General features: G+C 36.4%; 1 protein-coding gene across 3 annotated transcripts in view; it reads right to left on the reverse strand.

The window, feature by feature from the left end:
- The window catches only part of map4k5 (mitogen-activated protein kinase kinase kinase kinase 5), a 92,461-nt gene that overhangs the window by 2,167 nt on the left and 64,605 nt on the right, over positions 1–25,689 (reverse strand). The window contains exons 13-31 of one of the 3 annotated variants that reach the window (XM_012968103.3): positions 25,300–25,378; positions 24,655–24,713; positions 23,576–23,640; positions 21,481–21,523; positions 20,722–20,842; positions 16,938–17,023; positions 16,320–16,361; positions 13,239–13,323; positions 9,991–10,070; positions 9,172–9,232; positions 8,469–8,471; positions 7,185–7,299; positions 6,452–6,510; positions 5,968–6,071; positions 4,008–4,185; positions 2,659–2,730; positions 1,827–1,919; positions 752–822; positions 17–72 (exon numbers count right to left, since the gene is read on the reverse strand). In XM_012968103.3, the coding sequence (XP_012823557.1) occupies positions 17–72; positions 752–822; positions 1,827–1,919; positions 2,659–2,730; positions 4,008–4,185; positions 5,968–6,071; positions 6,452–6,510; positions 7,185–7,299; positions 8,469–8,471; positions 9,172–9,232; positions 9,991–10,070; positions 13,239–13,323; positions 16,320–16,361; positions 16,938–17,023; positions 20,722–20,842; positions 21,481–21,523; positions 23,576–23,640; positions 24,655–24,713; positions 25,300–25,378 (1,472 nt within the window). Of the gene's footprint in view, positions 1–16; positions 73–751; positions 823–1,826; positions 1,920–2,658; positions 2,731–4,007; positions 4,186–5,967; positions 6,072–6,451; positions 6,511–7,184; positions 7,300–8,468; positions 8,472–9,171; positions 9,233–9,990; positions 10,071–13,238; positions 13,324–16,319; positions 16,362–16,937; positions 17,024–20,634; positions 20,843–21,480; positions 21,524–23,575; positions 23,641–24,654; positions 24,714–25,299; positions 25,379–25,689 lie in introns of all 3 variants that reach the window. The other 2 variants (XM_012968104.3, NM_001142049.1) reach the window with 2 other exon arrangements.

The raw sequence follows: 25,689 nt of genomic DNA on the forward strand, positions 1-25,689 counted from the left end.
ACATCCATCTGCGTACCTGTCTGATCCTAATAAGCGAAAAACTCTGGATTCATCAGAAATCTCTTGCGTAACCTAAAACAGAGAATTACAGTAAGTTAAAAATGTAGCTGCAAAATGTACCACTCTTATTACCACACCCCGTACCTGCAGCAACTGGTAAGAACACCACTGTCTATGCAGGGACTATTTTGCCATGGGGCTACACCTTGTCACAGGTGGCACTTACAAGAGGCGGCAAATAGACGCAAAACTAGCCACACCTTTTTAACTAAGAGCAGAACACTGGAAAGCCATCTTTTATTGTAGAAAACCCAATTGTGAAATCTTCTACAGGAACCTTTTACTTTTGTCTCATACTCCCAAGCTACAGGGTTGTTTAGCATTTGTAGTGATTTACAACTACAAATTCTGACAGCTTGATTGGAAGTGAGTAGAATATATTCCTTTGAGCAACTAGAATAAGTGAAAAAATATACATTTTCTTTAAACTAAATGAATGTAGGTGTCGTATTAATCAATATACTATTAAGCTAAACTAGTATCCTATTAAATCTACTGTATCTTTTAGATCAGGGCTGCCCTACTGGAGGTCCATGGGCCGGATGTGGTCCTACTAGGGTTTTTTCATGGCCACCTGTCTGCTTTAGGGCACCACAGACTTCTTTGTATGGCATCAACATAATCCAGCCCTGAAACATGCTGTATAAGAATTAATCGGCCCACCACATGGTAAGTTGGACAGTAAACGTACCTCATTGGATTTGAAATTCTTGCCCTGCATGCCATGTTTCCAGAAGGCTAGCACACTGTCCTGAAGGCACACTGAAAGTACAAAGAAAGCAAAGCCATTAGATCAGATCAGATAGCAAATATTTCTGGTTTCCTCAATGTCTGTTTTATTTACAGAATGAGACTTCTGGCACTTTTAAATGTTTACATCTGGTACAAGTGCAAACAGTAGACTAATGCAAAGTATCTTCACTGTGTAAGTCCCCGATGACCTGGCTGCACTTAGTACCTTTTATCTGGTGCATATGGACATGGCCAGTCATAAAGCAAGAGGCAGGGAGGGAAGACACAGATCACAAATATTCAAAGAATTTCTTGAATTTGGGTTTTTTTTCTTTCAACAACACATTCATTTTGGAGGGAACATGCTTTGGGGGAAAAAACTTGCAACTACTTGAATGGAATATAGGGCTGACAATTGAAGTTCTGCCAGTACCATCTGCACTGGTCTGGGAAACCAAGCAACCGATCAGCTGGTGCTAAAATAGTTCACAGAAGTTATCTGTGGTTCTCTGAGAATCATTGTCACATTAACCCATAACAGCAAATTATTGAAATTGCTTGTGCATTGTCAGGCAATTGCTGCTTGGTAACACTAGGTATTCTGGGCAATAAAAATCTAATTTTGCACAAGCACCACAATCCACTTAAGAGGTATGCTAATGCATTTGGCTAAAACTAGCCATACTTGTGAAGATATGGCTGAGAGTTTGGGCAGTCTTTGGTCTTACGCCTATAGCTGCATGTAGGGAGGCAATTTAACCAATTGATCTGGACAATAAAAGAAAAAAAAAATCTAAACGTGGATGCCCAAATTGGCCACCATTCAAAATCATGTGTATGGCTGCAATACACTAATGACCATAAACTTAACCAAAAACCATGCTTGTTGGGATGATTCATTTAAATACTCTTTGTGGGGAACCTCTTGGTAAATTGTGTACAGAATGGTCTCTTCCCCATTGGATTAAAATGACACTGCATGAGCTGACCGTGGTGTTTGGAAAAATTGACATATCTTGATATAACACACTTACCTACAGATCCAATGCGGAATTCAAAGCTTAGTTCAGATGCTAGTTTTCTGTTTGACTTTAGTTTCCCCTGAAGGTTTACAATTTTCACATAATCTTTAAAGAAATGAAAAAAGAAAAATAACATTTCTGAGAGTAGATTTGACTGTCTGCAGCCAGTTATATATGTGTTGTTTTGAAATAGATCGTAACAAAGTACACATTAAGTGGTAGGTCCCAGGGCAAGTTATCCAGTGTGATGGCCACAATAATAATGGAGGAGTCAGTAAGCAAGCAATTCTGCACCAAGCCTGGGGCCCGCTGTCCTTCACGAGAATCAACCCAAGGCAACTGCCCTTATTTGCCATCACCTAATGACGGCTCCGACTGTGAGGCAGAGTAAAACATTAACATTTCAACAAAATGTGTGGCGTGACTTTAAATTGCTTTGCTCTACCCAGATTTAGACTGTGCACCTTTTTTCTTCTGAACGGATATACAGATGGATCCTGGGATATACGTGTTTATTTTCTACATGTGTGGCATGTGGGCATTTCCTAGTACATCCAGTCTTGCACTGCTCTTCATTTCTAATCACTAGGAGAAACCAGGCTCAGTTCCTGCTGGTATTAAGTAAAGTTCTTCATTGCATCTGTATATGCTTGCACCTATTATGGGTACAGACACTATGAGCCCAATTTAGTGCAGCAGCACTTGCTCCTATACCAATGGCAAATGAGCCCTAAAATGTCTGAAAAACTCTGAAAAAAGGAAAGGATAGTGTACCAAAAAGTATATGAGAGCTGGTGCAGACATAACAGGGAATAAATATGTAAAGACTTTTAATGATACTCACGGTCCAGACAAACCAAAACAGTATCTTTCTCAAGCTGTGTAACATGGATGGCATCCAGCTGCTGACAAATCCCTAGGGTGGCAAAAACTAATATGAGTTGCAAAGTTTCAACACACAGACAACTGTATGCCTTTTGATTTCACAAATACATATGTGTGGTCTCATTTATGATGTTAGCAGCAACCACAGAATATTTTTGTAACTTTATAGAACTTATAGAAAATTAAATAGATTTACAGTTTATAGGTGGTTGAAAATATTTCTATGAATATTCTCAATGCTCCCAGGATTATATGCGGTTATTCTGAATATAAATGCTGATTTGTAGACGTAGTCAATATTGAGATACACAGTGAAACTACTTACTACTCTTGCTTTCCTTTATAAAGACTATAGCTACAAAATTAGTTCTAAAGCTGTTTTAGATATGTTGTTCCAAGGGTTGGCTCTGGATGACATGGCTCAAATTAATGCCAGATGTAGCACAGCTACTAAGCCTAGGGTGCATCATGGAAGGCATTCAGTGGATGTCCTTTCCTTTAAATCTTTATAGTACCAAATGGTAACAATACCGCACTCTTCTGTGACTAAGAGACCTGTAAAGAAGCATGCAACGAACTGTGGGAATTGGAGTCTTGGCATGAGTCTAGACCAGGGAACCCCAACCTTTTTTACCCGTGATCCACACTCAAAATGTAAAAAGAGTTGGGGAGCAACACAAGCATGAACAGTGTTCATGAGGGTGCCAAATAAGGGCTGTGATTGGCTATTTGGTAGCCCCTATTGGACTGGCAGCCTACAGGAGGCTCTGTTTGGCAGTACACCTGGTTTATATGCAACCAAAACTTGCCTCAAAGCCAGAAATTCAAAAATAACCACCTGCTTTGAGGCCACTGGGAGCGACACTCAAGGGGTTGGGGAGCAACATGTTGTTCAAAAACCCCTGGTTGGGGATCACTGGTCTAGACCATGAAGAGAATAGAAATAGACAAACTGTTTTTAATAGCGATAACATTTGCAAATCATTTTCAAATAATTTGAAATGTTTAATTAATGCATACCGTAAACTGGCTTACAATGACATTATTGTATCCATTTTTTTTTGTATAATTTAAAAAAAGTTCTCCTTTTACAATACTATACTAAAGTAGGCAAAAAAGCTGTCTCCTGCTGCACACGGGTGGGTCAATTAATTGCAATTCTGCATACTGCAGCAACTATGATGAATTATACATGGCAGAAGGGACCAACTGCATACATAGGAGATTACTTTTTGCATAGTCTCACACACGTCTATAACAATAAAATATTAAAAAGATAGCTGATAATGAATATATTACATATATTACCTGAGTCCAAGTCAGTAAACCAGGAAGAGGCTGAGCTCAGGTTGAGGGTCTCAAACCTGACAACCTGATTTGGTTCCACCCCTTTACTGACAGCTACACAGACCAAAGGATACTCCTGCTCAGGGATAACCAGCATTTCAAACACTCTCAGAGGGTTTGGAAGAGGGAAATCAAAGTGCTGAAAAGAATGGGTTACACCGATTAGAGGTTACAGTTCTGAGCCATATTTGTAATTCACTGTATTCTTATGCATTAAGCTGCAAGCAACCACTGAGCTGTTGTGATCTTACTCCATGGATCATTACAATTCACACTTTGGGATCAGAATATAATGTATTTTTCTCTTTTTGGGCTGAATAAGCAGCTACTGAGCAGTATTCTTATGGCTTATCCTGTACAGGGTTATGAGAGAGCGGATTGTAAATTTTTATAATAAAAATTACAATCAAATCAGACCTGTTGGTTTGTATAATGAAAAGATGCAAGGTTTTGCTACAGCTCAACTGCATTGGGCAGCACGTATAGTAACGAGTTGCAACATCAGCCTCTAGTAACTGACTGTAAGAGCATACACGAGTAGTAATGCTGATTTATTATTCAGGCTATACTAAATGCCTACATATGGATAAGACTTAATTCTCCTTACAATTTAATGCATCCTGACCTTACTAAGGATTTCAAACACTATGTCAGTAATCTACTATATAAATTGTTGTCTTCAGCACATCTGCCCCTTTCTACCTTCCAATCAGCAATAAGCATTTACTGGCCACCTGTTAGTAACTTTTCGTCTTTTATTACATATGGAGGTATGAACCGTCAGTAGGTTTAAAAGTATGGGCTGAGTTATATATATTAATTATAGTTTGCCCTGTAAATGATCCCAAATGGGACTAAAAACCGGGGCAATCCTTAACCTATATCATAATAACCATAAAGGCATACGGTCATGTACTTTTTATTTCTAAATGAATTTTTTTTAGCTGTAATTTTGGTGTGTAGGAGCCATCTCAGTGCACAGTGCCTGATTCTGAGAAGGAGCCAGCGCTACACATTAGAACTGCTTTCCATTTGTGTTTTTAAAAAACGGATTTCAGTGCAGGATTCTGCATGTTTTCCCATGACAGTATTCCTTTAATAAATACCACTGAGACATTAAGGTATCAGGTTTGTAGCCACTGTACTGCCAGTAAAGGACATGGATGCAGAAATGAAGAATTTCCTCTCCTTAAAAGGTCATTACTCATGATAAAGTCAGAACAGCAGAATTCTCTCACATACTGGAAGCTCAGAAATTATAGTTTGGGACAACCACCTCCAAAATAACAGCAACACTTTATTAAAGGGCCTTTTTTTAAAGGATCAGTAACAATGAAAATGTTTAAGTAAAAAAATCCATTCTAGCCCCCTCCAATAATATATCTGTCCTGCACAAAGTTAACTATTTTTAATACTACAAAATTACCATGGTAAAATTCTGCTTTTGGTATTCTTAAATAGGGCGATCTGCTCTCTGCAAGATTCAGTGTGTATACGCTTCACATCTCCTAGCTTGACTGTTAAAACCATAAGTTGCTCTGCAGATTTATTTCTGTAAGAGCTGGGTGCTGTCTTCACTGCTAGCAGCACCTACAGGAATAAATCCTAATAAGGAATAACAAAGCCGGCTGAAAAATCCTCTGTAGAGCCACAGCAACTTACTTCCGGTTTTATCACAAGTATGGCTAGGAGAGTTTGCAAACGTTGGATCATGCAGAGGGCATGTGGTCACATCGCCCCATTAGTGAAGACCAGAAGCAGGGAAAGGACATATGAAGCAAGGATTCTGCAGAAGGATGGTACCCTTGTACCTTTGATAAACTTCCAAAGCTTAACATAACTCGCAGGCAAACAACAAAGCCCCTATGAAGTGCCTTCACACTATGTAGCTAACGCACATCAGTATAGAGGGTAGACAAACCTTTATTAACATGAACTTCTGCATAGGCTCATACCACTGAAGCAGTACAATGCTGGACTCTAGAGCCCCACATAGGTACTTGTGACCAGTATATGGGTTTCTTACTGCAAAGGAAAGATGGAAAACACAAATAAGTAGGAAAACATTTGGAATACTGAAATCTATATTTTGTTATGGCGCTAATGTAATGCTGTACTTATATGAATATTCCATTTTGCAACCATGAACTATGACGTTTACAGTGTAGTTATCAAGGGATGCTTGGAGCTGAGGTTCAACAGCAGGAGGCTCATAGGCTTCAGTACAACAATCTGTACAGGCAATAACATGCATACATATATACATATAAATACATATATACATTATATATATATATATATATATATATATATATATATATATATATATATATATATATATATATATATATATATATATATATATATATATATATATATATATAGGCAATAACAGGCATACATACCAACACAACACTTATGGCAGCCTTTTGTGTCTGGAATCTTTGTAGAGAGGGCAAACTTTCTGAAAAAAAAAAAAAAAATCAACAATGTGAACCACTATATTTACTGCTGTAATGGAAAAAAATGGAGACTACATCAGGTGACATCAAATGGAAACAAGAAAAACTGAATTAGCAAAACAGAAAGGTCTCTTCAAGACATAAGGAAATGCATGCTGCAATTGTGTTTGTCCCCTATGTTTTATTCTGCCTTTCTTAATGACTGTTAAACTCTCTAGGCCAATATGTATGAAAAAAGCAATTAACCTTAACTTTCACTTTCAGTATGGAATGTGCAGTTGTATTCTAGGGTGTGCTGTTAGTACTCATTTTGTGTCTTTTTAATTATAAACAAACATCTGCTCTGCAACTCTTAAGGACTGGAACATAAACTGCTACAGTATATTGTTGCTATGTCTTAATCACCTCAGCAACCACGCTGCAGGTTGGAAATCGGAAAGATACATGGTAGCAGGAAAGGCTAAAGAATAAAAAACCATTGAAAAAAAGAAGAAAGCAAGAAAATGGTAAACAGAGGAAAAAAGAAAGGAAGAACATTGTTAAAGAAGAATAACAAATAATGTAGTGGCACAGAGAACATGGAATACAGCATAATAAAGGTGCCGAGTTAAGCTGCCAGCACCATATGTACATGTGTGCCAACTAAGGACACTTTCATAAACCCCCACAAAATTACCTTGGCAGTATTTTGTCAGGAAAACGATGAGTCTGTATATGGGCTGCTAGTCCTGGCTTCTTAGCTTGCTCAAACAGACCAACTAGGTTATGTGAATAAAGCTGAACAGTTTTACCTGTTGAAAATAAAAAGATGTTTCAGACAACAAAAAAAGACTGTATGGTCCCTTGTTGTGCTTGAGTTAAATGAATAAGATTACTACACTGCACAGTGGGCTATGCTGTACACTTCACTTTGCAATTGCTTAAAGAGGAACTATTAAAATGAACATGCAATATAAACTTATTAAATATAATTTAATATTTTATACCATTTATGAGAAAATGCTGGTTTGGCCCACTACCCCGCATGTAAAGGCAGTGACAAGAATGTAATCCACCTGTCACTGCAACCACTGGGTTGGAAAGTAAAAGAGCTTTCACCTTCAATATCTGTCCTATTTAGTGCAAGAAATAAAACCACTGATATTTCTAAATAAACATGTTTTTTGGCTATTATTTTAAGCACAAACCCAATTCACTGAGCTCCCACCAAAGGAGAGGGCAAATTGCTAATTTATATAGTAGCATCAAAATCAACTTAGTGCTTGAACTCATCCAGAAGCAGATGAACCAGATGTTTTACTCTGGAATAGTAACCAATTTCAAGCAATCACAATTTGCATTTTTTAGGCGTTTTGCTCATTAGATGATGATGTGTTCAGGTGCGCTCAGGCCTGCATCTCATACACACAGAAAATGCCAGTGTGTAAGAACCCTAAACTAGGTGGATGATTCTCTCTTATCTTATTTTTACTCTGAACTCTTTTTTTACTCTTAAAGGAACAATAACACCAAAAAATGAAAGTGTATAAAAGTAACTAAAATATAATGTGGTGCTGCCCTGCACTGGTAAAAGTTGTGTGTTTACTTCAGAAAGTCTACTATAATTTATATAAATAAGCTGCTATGTAGCCATGGAGGCAGCCATTCAAAGGAGAAAACTACAGAACTTATCTGTTATCTGCTATGTAACCTGTTCCTTTTCTGCTTTTTTCCAGCTTGAATGGCTTCCCCCGTGGCTACACAGCAGCTTATTATATAAATTATAGTAGGGTTACTGTAGCAAACACACCAGTTTTACCAGTGCAGGGCAACAGTGCATTATATTTTTATTACTTTAAAGCTCTTTCATTTTTTGGTGTTACTGTTCCTTTAAGCCTCTTCTGTTAATTTTTTGCAAGACCCCTGTTCATTAATGTAAATGTAGATTCATTTGTTATAAATTAATGTAAAGTGAGCTTACCTTCTGCATGTGGTAGTTGTATATGTTCAGGACCAAAGAAATAAAAAACAAAAAACAAAAACATTAGCCATTATTTGCAGTAATGTTAATTAGCATTAATGTGACTGAGATGTTATTCAAATTCTACACTGGTTAAGTAGCCAACCAATCTCAGCTCCAGGTTTTTGTGGTTGCACACAGACCAAATTTTAGGGATTTTAGCCACTTCTGCTGAAACAGGAAAAAGAGCTAAAATTATGCCTGTGTGTGGCCATCACCGAGAACTCAAACTTTTTTGCAGAAAGTTAGAAATAATCCTTTGCACATAAGAACTGGGTCCGATTCCCAAAGGACATATGTGTTCCATCAAATTACCATTATTGGTAATAAAGGTACAGATGCAAAATCCCAGTCCAACCAATGGGATCTATATAATTGTTATTGGTGGAATTAAAGTCTCAGACCATTTGCATTCAAGTCAAGGAGAACTTTTAAGGGCACTTTGGTGCAGCCTTTTTGGACTACTAAAAATGTGTATTTAAAGGGCAAAAACTGGCCCTCTCTGTCATTAATGTTTAACATGAAGTTAAACCAGGTTAAACGCCATATAGAACTACTGAATGAAAATGTCTCTCATGTAAAATAGGCCAAGAATTATTTTATTTGTAGATGCTGGCTGAGCCACTTATTTCAGTTCCAGTATCCATGCAGAATGACAACCTACCTGACAAGGACATCAACATATTATTCATAATATACAGCCACGTGCACTTCCGAGGAAACAGCTTCCAAAAGGGAAAATAGGAAATAAATTAGTAAATCATTGGGAGACCATTTTACTGAAATAACATTATTTTAATTAGACCTAGGGTCTGAGCTTAATATCTGCATAAATTCATTAAGGTCCTAGGCAAAGGAATACAGTCAGCCTCTTACCTCCACTCAAATTAAGTGATAAACTGCTTTGTATTATTCTGAGCCAGCCAAAAATGAACATCAGCATCACTGTGGAGCTGCCAAAACTTTAAAATCTAAATGAACAGAACATCCAAGCCCAGCAATTTTCTCCCTTAATTAAATGACCAAATGTGTTTCGGGGGCACATATGTAAGCCACACTGGCTTGCAAAGCAATAATGGTCACTAACTGCTTTAAAATGTAAAACTGTACACATTTATACACAATATTTAAACATTTGTGCAATGGTAGCTTGACGATCCAGACCAATTTCTATGAACTATGGATTGTACAGGTTTTACTGCCAATGTCATCATGGGCCAGTACATGGGGCACTGGCAGATGAGTAAAGACAACTTAACAATAATACAGAGAGGATACCTTGCAAATTAATTTATTGCCTTATCCCCATGCAAGGTCTCCAACCCCAGTTGCTGGGTGCTGGTAAGGCAGTAAGACATTTTGGTGCTAAATCAGAGGTAGAAATATTAAGGATAATTTGGACTTTTTCAAAAGGAAAATATTAAAAGTTGAGTCAGTTAGCAGAAAATATCATATATCTGAGTGTAAGAAATGTTATAATTACCTGCTCCATTGTGGCTTCATGTAGTTCATTAAGATTTAATGTGTAAATTCCATCTTCACTGCCAAAAATAATATACTGATCTGAAAGCAGAAAATTTCCAGTAACTAGGTTGTTGTACTGCACACAAAAGCCAAAGTCCATCACCAACACTACAAAACTAAAAGAGACTGTTTCAAGTCACATTATAAAATTTAAATCATCCGGTAAACCAGCTTAAATGTCAAGTTATAGATGCTTTAAATAAATTCTGTTTTATTATGTAGAGAGGTCTTGTGGAGTAGGAATCTGTAAACTTTATAATTCCATGTTTTGGGTAAGGAATACAATTTCTCAGCAATTTTTAGACAGAAATCATTATATTTACTAATTTAAGTCATGTTGAACCTGTTTTTAGCTTTCCCACTTATAAAAATAAGGACTTATTAGCAAGAAAGCAGATTTTAGATAATTCTATAATGTTGCTATTATAATAATAATACAATTATATAACTTTTGCAACAAGTAAACAGAATTCCTTTTTGATATGGTGTTATGTTTTGTCAACACCACAAGGGGGCATTGTTTATCAGGCTACAAATTGTGATTTGTCCAGAGTTGTGGAAAAGTGACTAAAGGGGATGAGCGCCCACTCTGCAGAGTTTGTCCAGCAAGGTGCTAACTACAAGCTTGTTTGTAGTACTCCTGTGTACTCCAGTATGGCAGTAAGAATGCTGAGACAGGTTAAAAAACAGATTCATATAAATACAGATGTGTTTAAAAAAGGAAATTGCAAAGCAACTAAAAAATCTCAGTAATACTAAAAGAAAAAAACAAACAAACATAAAAAGTAGCATGAAAATAACAAACATCTTAAAGGTGACATTAAAAAGAGATAGTTTTATGCTTATTATAAATCTGACTATAGTCTGAGTAATTAAAGATACATGATCAAAGGTACAGTTATAGTGCTTTGCCTTGCCCCATGTAGTAATTATGCTTGCAGATGCAGTAACTTGTTACAGCAAGTTCAAATGAATTTGCATCAACTGGATATTTTACATCAACTATGATTTTATATGTCAAATACTTAAAGGGGAATGGCTTTCACTATTTAAAAAAAAAAAAAAAAAAATCACTAAACTGTAGTGCATGATTGATAAACTGGACAGCTGATTTGTGAGGTCCCAAACTTAAATTTGTTTGTTTGTGTTACAAGCAACTCATGCTGCTAATGGCTGAATGATTTCAGTTAGCAATTTGCAATGCACTAATGACAAACAGCATGGCTAAGTATTTGCCACAGCCATAAACGCGAGGTTAAGGTAGCACATTAAAAAAAAATTTTTTTGACATTTCAAAAACTATAAGAAAAAAATATTTAAACATATTTGTAAAAAATAATTAAGTATGCACTAAAGTCTGGAAGCATGTTTATACCAAGAACAGATAGCCTTCCATTATATTAGCTGATGAACATAACATACAATAATGTTACAATAACATTTGGCATAGCCAAATATATTTAATTCTAATCTTCATCCATTTGTAGAATCTTGGCTGTTAGTACAGGTTAGTACTAGTTAACACCAGAAGGGCTTATAAGATGCAATAAGCAATCACTATTCATTGCGCCTGTGAGAGGATTGCATGGTCTTCTGTGTACTTGAAATGCCAGGACCTATTTTAAACCTCAGTACAGCCCTGGTGGAAATGTGTCCCTATCTCCTGGTTGGAAAGAGGTCCTTATTATCTCCTGGTTGGAAAGAGGTCCTTATTATCTCCTGGTGGAAACAGGTCCTTATTATCTCCTGGTGGAAACAGGTCCTTATTATATCCAATACCTGTTTAACAGGCTGGGGAGATATGAAAAGGCAAAGGTATATTATGTTACTGATTTCTGACTTTTTTTTCTGAGTTTTATTATCTCTTCCACTTTTATTATTTAAATAATAATTAGGCTGCAGGATTGTGAAATATCAGACAGGGCTGTCCTACTGGAAAACCACCAAGGTATCTTTACACCCTTCTGCATACCGATGGGGTGCATAGATAGTTGTGTATAACCTCATCATTTTCATATGGCACAGCTTATGAATATATCATATGTTGGCATTGTCCACTGCACTGTTGGACTGCAGATATAAAAGAACAGACTGCATTTTTAAAACTACACTGAATTAAAAAAAACAGCACTTTTAGGAAAGCAGAAATAAAAAAGCCAAAACGTAGCTAGAACTCTTGTAGCATTAACCCACTTATTGCATTCATTAAAACAGACATTTCCAGGAACAACATAATATTTGATGAAAATATCTCTTTTTCATATGTTGTAGGTGGAATTTTAAACCCACAGCCCTCCAACGTGAAATACAACTAACAGCACTGTCTGAGAAAATAACACTACAGCTGGAGGGCTACTGGTTTGATTTTACTGAATAATGATTTCCAGGCTTGTACTTAAAGTAGGTATGCACCGAATCCTGGATTCGGTTCGCGATTTGGCCGAATCCCTGCGGTTTTTAAGGATTTGGTTTCGGCCGGATCTGTGGTCCCAGTTGAACCGAATTCGAATGCTAATTAGCATTAATTAGCATATGCTAATTAGAATTCATAAATGGTTAAATGGGCAGTGAAAACAATTTTCCCCACGCGCTATGAATTTTAACTCCTTATGATCCTAATCAGCATACGCTAATTAGGATTCGGTTCAGGATTCAGACGAATCCTGCTGGGTGGGTTCGGAGGTTCGGCCGAACGCAAAAAAGTGGGTGCATCCCTAACTTAAAGAGAACCTATTGTTTCTAAAGCAGTTAACGGAAGCCAGCAGTGATTTTCATGAACTGAAAGACTCAAAACTGCTGTGTCAATAACTTACAACTGTGGGTGTCAGTGCCTACCTGCTGGTAGTTAGCCATTTATGTAATTCCATAGTGGCTGCTGTCAGGGGTTATCCTCTCCCCCAATGCCACCCTTAGACCACCTTCCCAAAGCTGTCCCCCTTCTCAACTCCCTTATAATTACATGGTGCTAATTAGGAATCTACATAAAATGATATCTCATGCTATCAATTCAATATGGGAACAGTTCAAGATATATAAAAGAAATGATTACCCCAGAAGGATCACAAGGATTAGGTACTATGTTCTATAAGATTAAATAAATAAAAGTTACCTATTATGAGTGCCCTTTTTGCAAATTCTGAAATTGATTGACATACAAGACACACCCAACAACAGGGCAGTGACTGACCTTGCTCCTGTTATGCCTACCTTTGGTATCTGGGTGGATCCAGGATGTTGCACAGTTTATTTTCAAGGGACAACCATCAAACACTTTGGAGAAACATGCTCCCATCTGTAAAATCATCAAGTTGATGAACAATAATTAAATATATACTGAGATAGTACCTGTACAATATTTCCATTTGATTATCATTTTTTCCTCCATCTTGTGCTTTCCTAAATTCACAAAGCATCAACATTATTTTAACATATAAAATCTACTAACACTGTATTAGTGGCGTAACTATAAACTACCAGGTATCCTGCAAAAATATCTTCAGAAAGGCCTGGCACACACCCTCAGCTGCACACATACACCCCAACCCCCTTCAATGCAGACAATCAATGGATCGTCTGCTTACCTGCCACAAATAATGCGATTGATTGGTTGGTGAGTGGCAAACTTCTGTGCACTAGTGTGGGGGACTACGAAACAGCAGGCTCTGCAGCTGCTGGGGAGGACCGGGCTTGCAGGGTCTGATGTATGGTAGTTATGCCACTGACTGTATTACAGGTATCAGTCCCCTTATGTGGAAACCCATTATCCAGAATTCCGAATTTCGGAAAGGTCATCTCCCATAGACTCCATTTCCTTTTTCTTTGTAATAAAACAGAACCTTGTACTTGATACCAACTAAGGTATAATTAATCCTTATTGGAGCCAAAACAATCCTATTTTTTAATTACTGTGTAAATATTTTTTTTAGCACAGTTAAGGTAGGATATCCGAATTACAGAAAGACCCCTTATCCGTAAAACCCCAGGTCCCGAGCATTCTGGATAATGGGTCCCATACCTGTACTACTAAACATAAAAATCATGACCTGCATGACATATAATGTAATGTTGTAGATAACCTTTCTCAAACATTCACATATTAAACTTTCTGATCTGCCACAAACCTGGGTCAACATTTACAGTGTTTTATCCACTCTCTTGCTATATCCTGCTATTGAAACACTGCATGATCATTATATGAATGTATCAAATGTACTATGCTTCAATGTGTATATCATTACATTTTGTTTTAACCATGGAGAGCCAGCCAGTACAAAGAATATTTTAAGCACATGGAAACCTTTTTAACCCCCCCCCCCACCACCAAAAAAAAAATTATTAATCTGAAACCTCAACTGCTCGCCTACTGCCAGACCTCTCAAAGCTAGAACCCTATGCAGTGTCCAATGCTGTTGGTTGAACCTTTTTACATGTAGTGTCCCAACTATTTCCTGAGCCTAAATAGTTCCTTGCCATAAAAATTAGGCCAGGGGAGCAACACTGGGGTGATTTTAAAATCACAGCTAAATTTAACAATCCCTTTGTAAAATTACATGGTATATCCCTATAAAATACCTTGAAAGCTGACCACTTTAAGCCAAGATTAACGTTTATGGTAGAGTTCATCCCCTAATATATTATATTCTTAATATAAAAAGGAATGAACATTTCCTTTAAAAACTGCAGTACAGACAACAGGGGCACAGTTACCACATGGCACAAACCAACAGGAAACCCTTACTGACCTCTGTCTTATGGCAAGAGTATATAAGGCCATTTAAGGAATGTATCCATTTCCTATTTTTTCATTGTCCATATGCAAGGACAAAAATACCGACAATTACTATCCATTGCTTTAATTCACGCCCTCATAAGGCAATTCTCATGTGAAAACACGCTGGGCTACAAAAATCAGTTCTGATAGCATAAAATATTTTAACAAAAAATAAATTACCACTTAAATTACCACTTAGTCATAAATGAACAATTCTTTTCTTGGGGCAAGTAAGAAAATTAGGCAGAAAGCAACTTATTTACAAGCATAAAAACACACTAGCAAAGTATCCTGTAAAAGTAGGAGGAGTAGTAAGGAAAAATTACTTATAATGTAAGAAGATTATAAGACGACGTGTGTCAAAACAAACACCTGCCACTACTCTTTATGACACACATGGAAAACTAAATATTAAGACAGTAAATAAGGGAGTAGCTCAGACAGTGTTTTTTTAACCCCAGGAAGTGTGCTATATATTGTGGTTAATAATCTATTTTCTCACAAAATACCTTAAAGGAACAAACATGCCAAAAAATGAAAGTGTTTTTAAGCAATTAAAATACAATGTACTGTTTGACTGTACTGATAAATGTTGTGTTTGCTTCAGAAAAACTACAATAGTATATTTAAAGGAGAATGCAAGTCAAAATGTAAAAAGCATACTGCCCAATAGTCCCCCTATTGTTTAGTAAAAACGCCACACTTTTGGCTCACCTAATCAAATATTTACTCAGTCACACTTACTTCACATTTTCTAGAACAGGAAGACATCTCTAAAAAGGTATTCTCCCTTCCTTTTCCTCCTTGCTTTATACTGCATATGTGTTTCATTCCCTCCCCCCCTCCCCTCTGCCAGATCCGCTTCTGATTGGCTGGTGGGTATGTGTAGCTCAAAACAGGAGACAGGATCAAGTTACACACATGCTCAGAAAATAGGAAGGCTGCCGCTGGCAGCTACAGGAAGGGGAGAGAGATTTCAGTGATGTCACTCTAGTCTTCACACTGCTGTAGGCTGCCAGCACCATATCTCAGAGAAGCAAGCAGGGATCTGGGAATTTAGATATGCAGTAAGTACTTAAAAAGAATGCCTTTAGACTTACTTTTAATTTATATTAACCTTTCATTGTCCTTTAAAGAAACTGCCGTGTAGTCATTAATTCAAGGTTACACAGGTTACATAGTAGGTAAGCTCTGTAAAATACACTGGGTTTAGATTCCTGTGTAAGAACAAAACCAATTGATTTCTACAGAGCTTATATTCTATGTAACCCTATGTTAACTTGAATAGCTGCCCCATGGCTGCACAGCAGCTTTCTTTGTATAAATTATAGAAGTGTTTCTGTAGCAAACACACAACTTTTACCATTGCAGAGCAACAGAACATTATATTTAATTAAATTACTTTCAAACTATTTTTGTGTGTTTTTGTAACTTACAACTGTATTGTAATTTATAAAGAATTGTTACACTTCAGGCATTTGCATATGCTACTATAGAGACTTATCAGTGCTACTCACCAGTACTTTTGGAGTAGGTGGCAACCCATTTATTACTGATTTCTAGGAAAGAGAGAGAGAATATAGAATTTAAATGCACATATTTAAATTAATATGAAGCTTTCTATGCTGTTGCAGTCTATGGAAGCTATATGATCATTAGCCAGCTATGATAGCTACTACCCCAATGTGAACAAAATACACAGTGCATGAGCTTTCTGTATAGATAAATATACCATTCCTTTTAACAATTAACTGCCAATATCCATAATAAACAAACAGTACACCATAACTCTGAGAAAATGTTTTTCCATGACCCCATGTACCTGCTTTGCAATATAAACTTATTAAACATTCTCAACCATTTGCAATAATGAAGCATTGACATTTCAGCAGAAGATCATTCCATTTCACTAAACTTTAACATCAGCCAGCAGTTTAGTGGGGATGAATTCAGAGAGGATACCAGGGGATTCGTATAACAAATAAAATGAGTACTTTATTCTTGCAAATGGTAAACAACTTTTAATCGATTATATATTGCAAAATGGTACTGTATGACACAGTAAATGCAGTAAAGAATTGAACTTTTTTGCCTTTAGACCCCTTTAGTGCAGTGCCGCATAATGAAATACATACAGGAATATCTTTCTTTTCTTTCTTCTGGGGAAGCTGTGGTTTGCCTCCTTCTCCTATTGGGCTGCGTACTGGACTGTCCCCATTACCTGAAGCACATAAATGCAAAAATTGATATGACACTGGTAGTATTTAAAGCTTCATTAAGTGAGAAGGCAGCACAATGTTGATGCGCTTCAGATCTAGTAAAATGACAGAAGCCAAAAATTAGACAATATCACCAGCAGTGATGGAATATTTTGATTTAATAAACATTACTAAAGAAATAATATAGTAATATTCACAAAAATGTAAGTAAAATTATGTTAAACTACTATCCTTGTGGAATTGCTGCCCAACAATACTGTTTGACAAATGCCTGACTTTAAAAGTATTACCATAAAGCTGGCAATACATTGGTGGATGCTGTTTATTCAGCCAGCAGTTTACTTAGCAGCAGGGTCAAAAGAATAGCCTTCCTGAATGATCTTCCGATCTTCCTTTTAGTCAGATAAAAAGCAGACAGGGTGGGAAATCCGAAATGGTGAAAACTTTTCTTTGTCAACAGTTCTTCACAGGCTCCCCCATGTGAGAAGACCACTGATTCAGGGGCAAAAACATTAGTTCAGCCCAATATGGCCTACCACAGAGGCAGCCAAATTTAGGCAAAGATTTGCAGTGTTTTACAAATTATGCAGTGTTTCAATTTATCATATGCATGCAATGGTTTGATACACAAACAAAAAAACTCTGCTTAAAGTTTCTCAAGGTATAGAAAATGAAAAGTATGTTGTGAATATTACAACATTTTATTTTATGATGTTGAGAGAATCAGAGATCTGCAAAACTCCAAGTTACATGAAGTAAATGGTTAGGGCTCGACAAAGAGTTTTACTTTAAAGTGGCTGATATGTTTAAATACTTTCTGTGCTATCACAAAAAATGTTTAAAGGGGATGTATACTATTCTGATTTAAAAAAAACAAGACTTTAAATTGTGCCAAGTCAAATTAATTATTTTTATTTTTGGAGTTACTGCTGGCCCCTGCTGTTAATAATGTCTTGTTTTAAGTAAATATTGGCCAGTAGTGCTATTATAATATATTATTATTATTATTATTATATTATATATTAGTCACACAGCTACTATTTAGCCCTTTTCCTCTTGTGTCTGTAGAGTACAGACACCCTATGCATATCCTGGCAGTGGGAAAAAAGCAAAACAGCTTAAAGCCATAATACTAATCGAACAAGTTTATATTGACTAAAGCTATTTTTATACTTTGAAAAACTATATTATTAACACTATGTTTATAGATAGCTGTAAAAATAATCTGTTTCATTTCAAATATTAATTTCTAAGACAAACTTCTTTGCTAAAACATTAAGAAAAGCAGAAAAGGCTGAGATGTTTATAGGGCACAGTCTAGAAAGCCTTGCTGCATGAAATGACCTCTAAAATAAGCTAACACCACAGATCGGTAAGCAGGGAGAGGTACGGCAGAAATATTTGAAAGGAATAACCTGAATTTTCCACATCAAAAACATTAACTGCTGTTTAAGCTGTATGCAAATGACAAAAAATGGTGAGAATAGTACTCTTGTAAACTATAATTCTGCCCTGGCTAAGGGGGAAGATTCATTTAAAAGAAAAAAAAAAAAAAAAGGGGGGGGGTTTAAATCCAGGAAAAACAAAAGGTTCTATGGAAGTTAAAGGAAATTGTCTCTAACATCTTGACTCAGAAACCTTGAAAATATTGCTTGCAGTTTGTTGTACAGATATGGGATCCCTTATCGGGAAACCCGTTATCCAGAAAGTTCCAAATTACGGAAAGGCCATCTCCCATAGACTCCATTATAAGCAAATAATTCTAATTTTTAAAAATGATTTCCCTTTTTCCCTGTAATAATAAAACAGTACCTTGTACTTGATCCCAACTAAGATATAATTAATCCTTATTGGAGGCAGAACAGTCCTATTGGGTTTATTCAATATTTAAATGATTTTTAGCAGACTTAAGTTATGGAGATCCAAATTAGGGAAAGATCCCTTATCCGGAAAACCCCAGGTCCCTAACATTCTGGATAACAGGTCCCATACCTGTAGATTTTTTTTTTTTGTGCTTTAATTTTTTTACTTCTGGTACAATTTCATACAGAAAATTAGTACAGCCTACTACAGTACTGCACTGCTGAAAATGATTAATACTGTATATACTCGAGTATAAGCCTAGTTTTTCAGCACCCAAAATGTGCTGAAAAAGTCACCCTCGGCTTATACTCGAGCTGGGTGCCATTGGTCCCTCTAGGCTAGCACCCTCTTTCCTTTGTGTGAAAATTAGGCCACCTGTAATCAGACCCTCCAGTGCCCTGGCCTAGGCTCCCATTAGCAATAATTATTTCCTCTTACATCTGCTCCGGGACCGGGTCTGCTGCCAGTTTGCCAATGTGCAATGAGCGTGGGGTAGTACTCATATTGTTTTTGTTGACCCTCTTCTCCGCTTACAGAGCTTACTGTTTTTCTTTGAAATAAATATTGAAAAACATATACCCCACTGATGCCTCAATTAATGTCATTTTATTGGTATTTATTTTGATTATTAAAACTTAGCAGTAGCTGCTGCATTTCCCACCCTAGGCTTACACTCGAGTCAATAAGTTTTTCCAGGTAAAATTAGGTACCTCGGCTTATATTCGGATCGGCTTATACTCGGGTAATATACGGGTAATATAGATTTCTTCTGAATTTCCTTTTACCATATAAGACGACAAAAGTAATATAGGCGATTATATTGCACTTGGCATTTTTGCATTTGATATTACTCAAATAAAATTTCACATATATACATGTTTCCTGTTATTAACTTTTGTTTTTAAAGAACAGTAATATTTTCAGATGTTTTTTGGAAAATTCTTGTTATACCTATTATGCTCAAATACAAACTTGATGCAAGGTGACAAAAGCAAGCAGGGTAAGGCTGATAATGAAACTCCAGGTTATCACTGCACAAACTAACATTTCTTTTCATAACATAAATGCAGGCAGTTATAGAAAACTGAATGCTCGATTACAAGCTTTTTTTCATTTACACTTTTCAGCATTCCAAAATTGTCTGATTTTTTTTATGCCTGACATCACTCTTACAGACTTAACTGATACAATTGATTGCTTTAACTGTCTTCTTACTAACAAAAAAAGAGGTTATATATTATATATCAGCTTATTAAGCATAAATAAAAGTGGGTTGAGTGGCAGGAGGTAATAAATATCCAACAAATAATCTCTGGATCAGCAGTCCATATATAATGTTTTCTATTTTTAATATATTGTACTTAAGTCCAGTGTTTCAGTCCTTATTAGGACCTCTCACAGATCAGTAAAATGTGTTAAAAATAAAGAAACACATCATATATAGTGCTGGTCTAGATTATTTGCAATATATATATATATACTATAAATATTACAAACCTTTCCCCACCTAGACTACAGCTCTTCAACTGCAATTAAGGAAAGACAGCTTTCTTAAGCCCACTCAAATATATATCTTAATGATAGCCTATTATCTCCTACCCCAGAAGCTAGTATCTGACAAGGCATTCGGGTTATTTTGCTGGAGTTCATTTATCAGCTGCTGCCAATAGCAAAATGCTGCTTTACCACCTTGGGTAAGAGTGCTGCAGAAGCTCCAAAGCTCTCCCTGCTCCTGCAGTGCATTATTTACCCATATCACAGTTCCTACTGCTGTATAGTCCAGGGCTGCTGATGCTGCTAGTGAGGACATTATGGGAAAGGGCTCCCTGATGACCACAACCTGGGCTGCTCTGTCTCCTGTGAAATTGTGGAGCTCTGTTTTCCTGTTGATGTTTGATAGTGCTGGATCTTTCACTGTCATCCATATTCTCATCTGGGCAGCTATTCATTCTCACAGGCTGCAAGATATAAAAAAAATAAAGTGTGAAAAATATATTTGCCATTAGCTACCCTAGACATCCTATAATGCCAGTTGTCAGCAGTTGTTCCCAACTTTGCAGCCAAATGCACTGGTACCTGTAGTATATCAAAGCTAAAGAGCTATAGGTTCAATACTTACATTTAACCTACATTGTACTTAGAATTACTGTAAAAACACATTTTATTTTCAAATTGTTCTGCATTAATGTATTCACTGTATAATGTACAAATGAAAAACAAGAACCTATAATATAAGAGGTAACTAAGAATTCGATGTTTTTGTTGTAACCATTCTAGCTAATCGATAACTCTACTTTGACCATGTGTGACCAAGTTAATTAGCATAGATAGGCTCAAATGTTTTAAACTATTCTAAATGTTCCTGGCCATATACTTATGGAATTGATTCTGAATTTTTGTTAAAGCTTTGGAGGAGGGTTCCACATTTACCTGAAAGTTATAAAGCATATATTAGGTACATTCAGTACAATCTGAGTGTCAAAGGATTACACAACTGAACAGCTGATAATTTATGTATATAGACAATGACACTACTGGAAGAGGCATTTCTTTACATGCATGTAAGTGTTCTGTTGGCAACAGCAGGAGGTAATACCTTGGGGGGGAGTGGTGGCGGTACAGCTTTTTTCATTGTAGAGCTAATAAAAAAAAAAACAAGTGTTAAAATATGTGAATATGGCAAGTATTTATTCAAGGCTAATAAGTGCATGATACACTTATAGACAATAGACTTATAGATAATAATTTTTGTACAGATAATGCCAGCTAAATTGGCAACTGTGTCTAATGTAGAAACGAAACTTCAATTCATCTCATTATTGTGATGGCACTTGTATACAGGGGTGCCAGAAAGTTTGTGACATCATCTGATTTTGCTAAAGTGCTAAAAGTAGATGAAGAAAACTTAGTGAAATAAATGAAACAAAAATGTATATTTGGTCAAGTAGTTATTGAAAAAATGATCCAATAACATATCTGCATGTGGCAAATATAAGTGAATCCTGCTCTCAGTATTTGGTGTGATCCACTTGGAGGAATTTTAGCCCATTCCTCCTTACAGAACTGCTTCAGCTCTAGGATGTTGATGGGCTTCCTCACATGAGCCGTTAGCTTTAGGTTTTTCCACAACATTTTAATTGGATTAAGGTTAGGACTTTGACCTGCCCATTCTGAACATTCACTTTATTCTTCTTTAACCATTCTTTAGCAGAACGACTTGTAGGTTTAGGATCAATGTCTTGCTGTATGATAAACGCTCTCTTAAGATTCAGTTCACAGTGATGTGCATTGAAATTTTTCTTTAGAATTCTCTGGAGTATTTCAGAATTCATTGGCCCACCAATGATGGCAAGCTATCCAGGCCCAGATGAAGCAAAACAGGCCCAAACCAGAACACTCCTACCACCATATTAAACAGATGGGATAAGGTTCTTGTGGTACAATGCAGTGTTTTTCTTTCCCCAAATGTAACCTCATTTATGCCAAAAAGTTCTATTTTAGCTTCATCTGTCCACAAGACATTCTTCCAGTATGCTTCTGGTTTGTCCACATTATCTTTAGCAAACTGTAGACCTTCAGCAATATTTTTGGGGGAGAGCAGTGGCTTTCTCCTTACCACCCTGCCATATACACCATTGCTATTCAGTGTTCTTCTGATGGTTAAACATCAACATTCGCCAACGTGAGACAGGCCTTCAGTTGCTTAGAAGTTACCCTGGGCTCCTTTGTAACCTCTTGGACTATTAGATGCCTTGCAGTTGGAGCTATCTTTGATGGGTGAACACTTCTGGGTAGGGTAACAACAGTCTTGATTTTCCTCCTTTTGTACACAATCTGTCTGACTGTTGATTGGAGGAGTCCAAACTCTTTAGAGAAAGTCTTATAACCTTTCCCAGCTTCATGGGCATCAACAACTCTTTTTCTAAGGTCCTTAGACACCTCTGTTCGAGCCATGATACACATCCACAGAGGTGTAGTTTGTGTGTAGTTTGTCTGATTTCCCCTTCAAATTATAATATTTTATAAGTATTCACTTACTATTGCCACACACAGATATTATTGGATCATATTTTTTTCAATAAATACATGCCCAAATATATATATATTTTTTTTGTTTAACTAGGTTTTCTTCATCTACTTTTAGAACTTGTTTAAAAATCAGATGATGGTCACAAAATCAGATAGGTAACATTCATATAAAAATATAGAAAAATTAAGGTTTCACAAACTTTGGAGCACCACTAATGGACAAATGGACTGACTGGTTATACCCGTGATCGGATAGGACAAATGGACTGACTGGTTATACACGTTAACTGAAAACAATCGGATCGGGGCTAGCATCCGCCAAGCAGGCTATCTATGTATGTGTGTAACCAAACAGACCAATAATCTGCCTGTATTTATACAGTTCAGCAGTAAAGAAAACATAGGCTATGTACACAGAGATAACGTCACACCTGTTGAGCTCAAACAGGTTGTTTTCAAGTGATACAAAATATAAAGGAGTGCCCCAGACACAAGTAACCCTGCTGGAGCTTTATTTGTACATGTGGAAATTAAATATATATATATATATATATATATATATACACACACACACACACACACACACACTCAAGGCATATATAGTACCTACCTTAAAAGTTTTGCTAAATGAAACAAACAAAAATGGTGTTTGTTTTACTCACTCATTGTTGGCACCATTGGCAAAGGAGATCCACTGAGCTCCAAAATCATTCTCTCTGCTGCAACCCTAAAATAAAAACAAGTAGAATAGACTGCTGCATGATCCTGCGGGTATTTGTCTGCAAAAGTATTAAAAAAAAAAAAAAAGGCCAGAACTTCATTCCCTTTCACATTAAGCATCAATTGCATCTTTTATTTAGAACCCCTGTGGTTCAGAATTGACTGAGTTGCACAGATATGAAGAAACGTTATTTGTGTGTTTTTGCAGCATTCTGTGAGTTTACAAATAAAAAAGGGCATCGTCTGTATGTCTATGTCAGATGCTGAGCATGAGTTATATGAAAGCCTTTTTTTGTATGCAAACATGTCAATCCACTCATCTGAAAATATCTGACCCATAGCTCAATCAAAGGTAAACAATTACATGTGCCATACCTCAGTTCGTAAGATTATTTATAGAAAGCAGTCATGCAAAATGTCAGCCACATGATTAATTGTGGTTTTGTTATAAACTCAGACAACTTTTTATGTAATTTAGCCGGTCACTGTTCAGGGTATAAACTAACAGTCATACAGCTATTACATCTACAGCTACTATACCAGCTTTCATAAAAAGCAGATAGCAGTGACTTTAGCAACTACAAAAGCAGATCAATTATAAGTCTAAATTATTTGTTATAATTTTAGAAGTTACAGGAAAAGGCTGCAACATTGTTAGCATTAGTTTGTGTATAGTGCTGCACTCAAAATATTAATGCATGTAAAAGCAGAAACACACATTTGATTGCAACAGTCTTTAGGAAAACTTTGGACAAAAACAAATGGAACTACTGGCAGCTGCTTCATATCCTTTTTCATGGAAAGGTAGACAGGATGTCTGGCTTCCTTATAATGCTTTCTCCTAGGAATTATATGGCAAGTGATTTCCACAGAACAGGGTATAAAATCTGCATCACTAAATAATAAAGGATGTTTTTGGCATAGGTTCATTTACGGTGATGACAATGAATAGTGGTTTAAGTCACTGCCACCACAATAAATGAAACATATTATATATACGTATTAGGTTTGCCATACTTACCATTCCTTCATTGGCTTCAGTCTCTTTTCTTAAAGGTGGCTCAAACTGCAGTTTGTCAACTATGAAGAGAAAAGGAGTTACCAAAGACCAGATGTAGACTCACCAAGCAGTCATTTACTTACATGAGGTAAAGAGATACGGACATAGTAAAGGTCTGACTCCGCAATGCCATTAAAAAAGTGGACAGCAATCAAAAATCTATGCTTTTTTTTAAAAAAAAATAATTCTTAAGAAATCATATGCTAGGATGTAATACAAAATAATTCATTACTTTGTGTCTGTAAATCTTTAATCTGATATTTGCCTTAAAAATAGGTGGTAATCTACAATAGAGACAAGCATGCCTTAAGAAGATTATCCCAGGATGTTATGAATAATCTGCATTCTTATAGTTCCAATCCCCCTCCTTACTGCACAAGCGTTCTTTTTAAAACATGTTTTGCTTGTAATGATTTATGTAGCTGACATGAGTGGGCAGAATACATTATAGTTAAATACGATGAAAATTTAACCAGAATAAGGAAACTATTATACAAATGTTGTATTGTTCTTCAATGGTTTAGGAAGCACTTCTTCAAAAGTGGTTTAGAGCAACTGAACAGTCAAAGTTTGATAATACCATTGCAGTTCTGCAACAAGACTTACAATTTAGTTCCGAGGCTGTCCTCTCAGCTCTTGCAGCTTTGCTTGTAGAACGGATGGTATGTCGAACCATGGAAAGAGGCTGCAAGAAAAATTGAAATATTTCTTAGTGTAGTGAGAAATTCTATGCAGTTTTATTGTTTAATGCCTAGCACAGCCACACACACACACAGCCACACACACACACTCCAACTGAATTACAGCAGAAGGATTCTCACTTCTGCTACACATTTGAGATAATTTATGCAATTATTACTAATATTAAACATTAACTATTTTATAGAAAAGTGCCTGCACAACTTTAAAAGACTATTCTTTTTTCTTTACATATTACGTCTTGCCCTTCCTCTTTACTATATACAGGCATTGTAAGGGCACTATAGTAAAACCCCA

This window comes from Xenopus tropicalis, chromosome 8 (assembly GCF_000004195.4).
Source record: "Xenopus tropicalis strain Nigerian chromosome 8, UCB_Xtro_10.0, whole genome shotgun sequence".
In the NCBI taxonomy this organism is placed as follows: Eukaryota; Metazoa; Chordata; class Amphibia; order Anura; family Pipidae; genus Xenopus; species Xenopus tropicalis.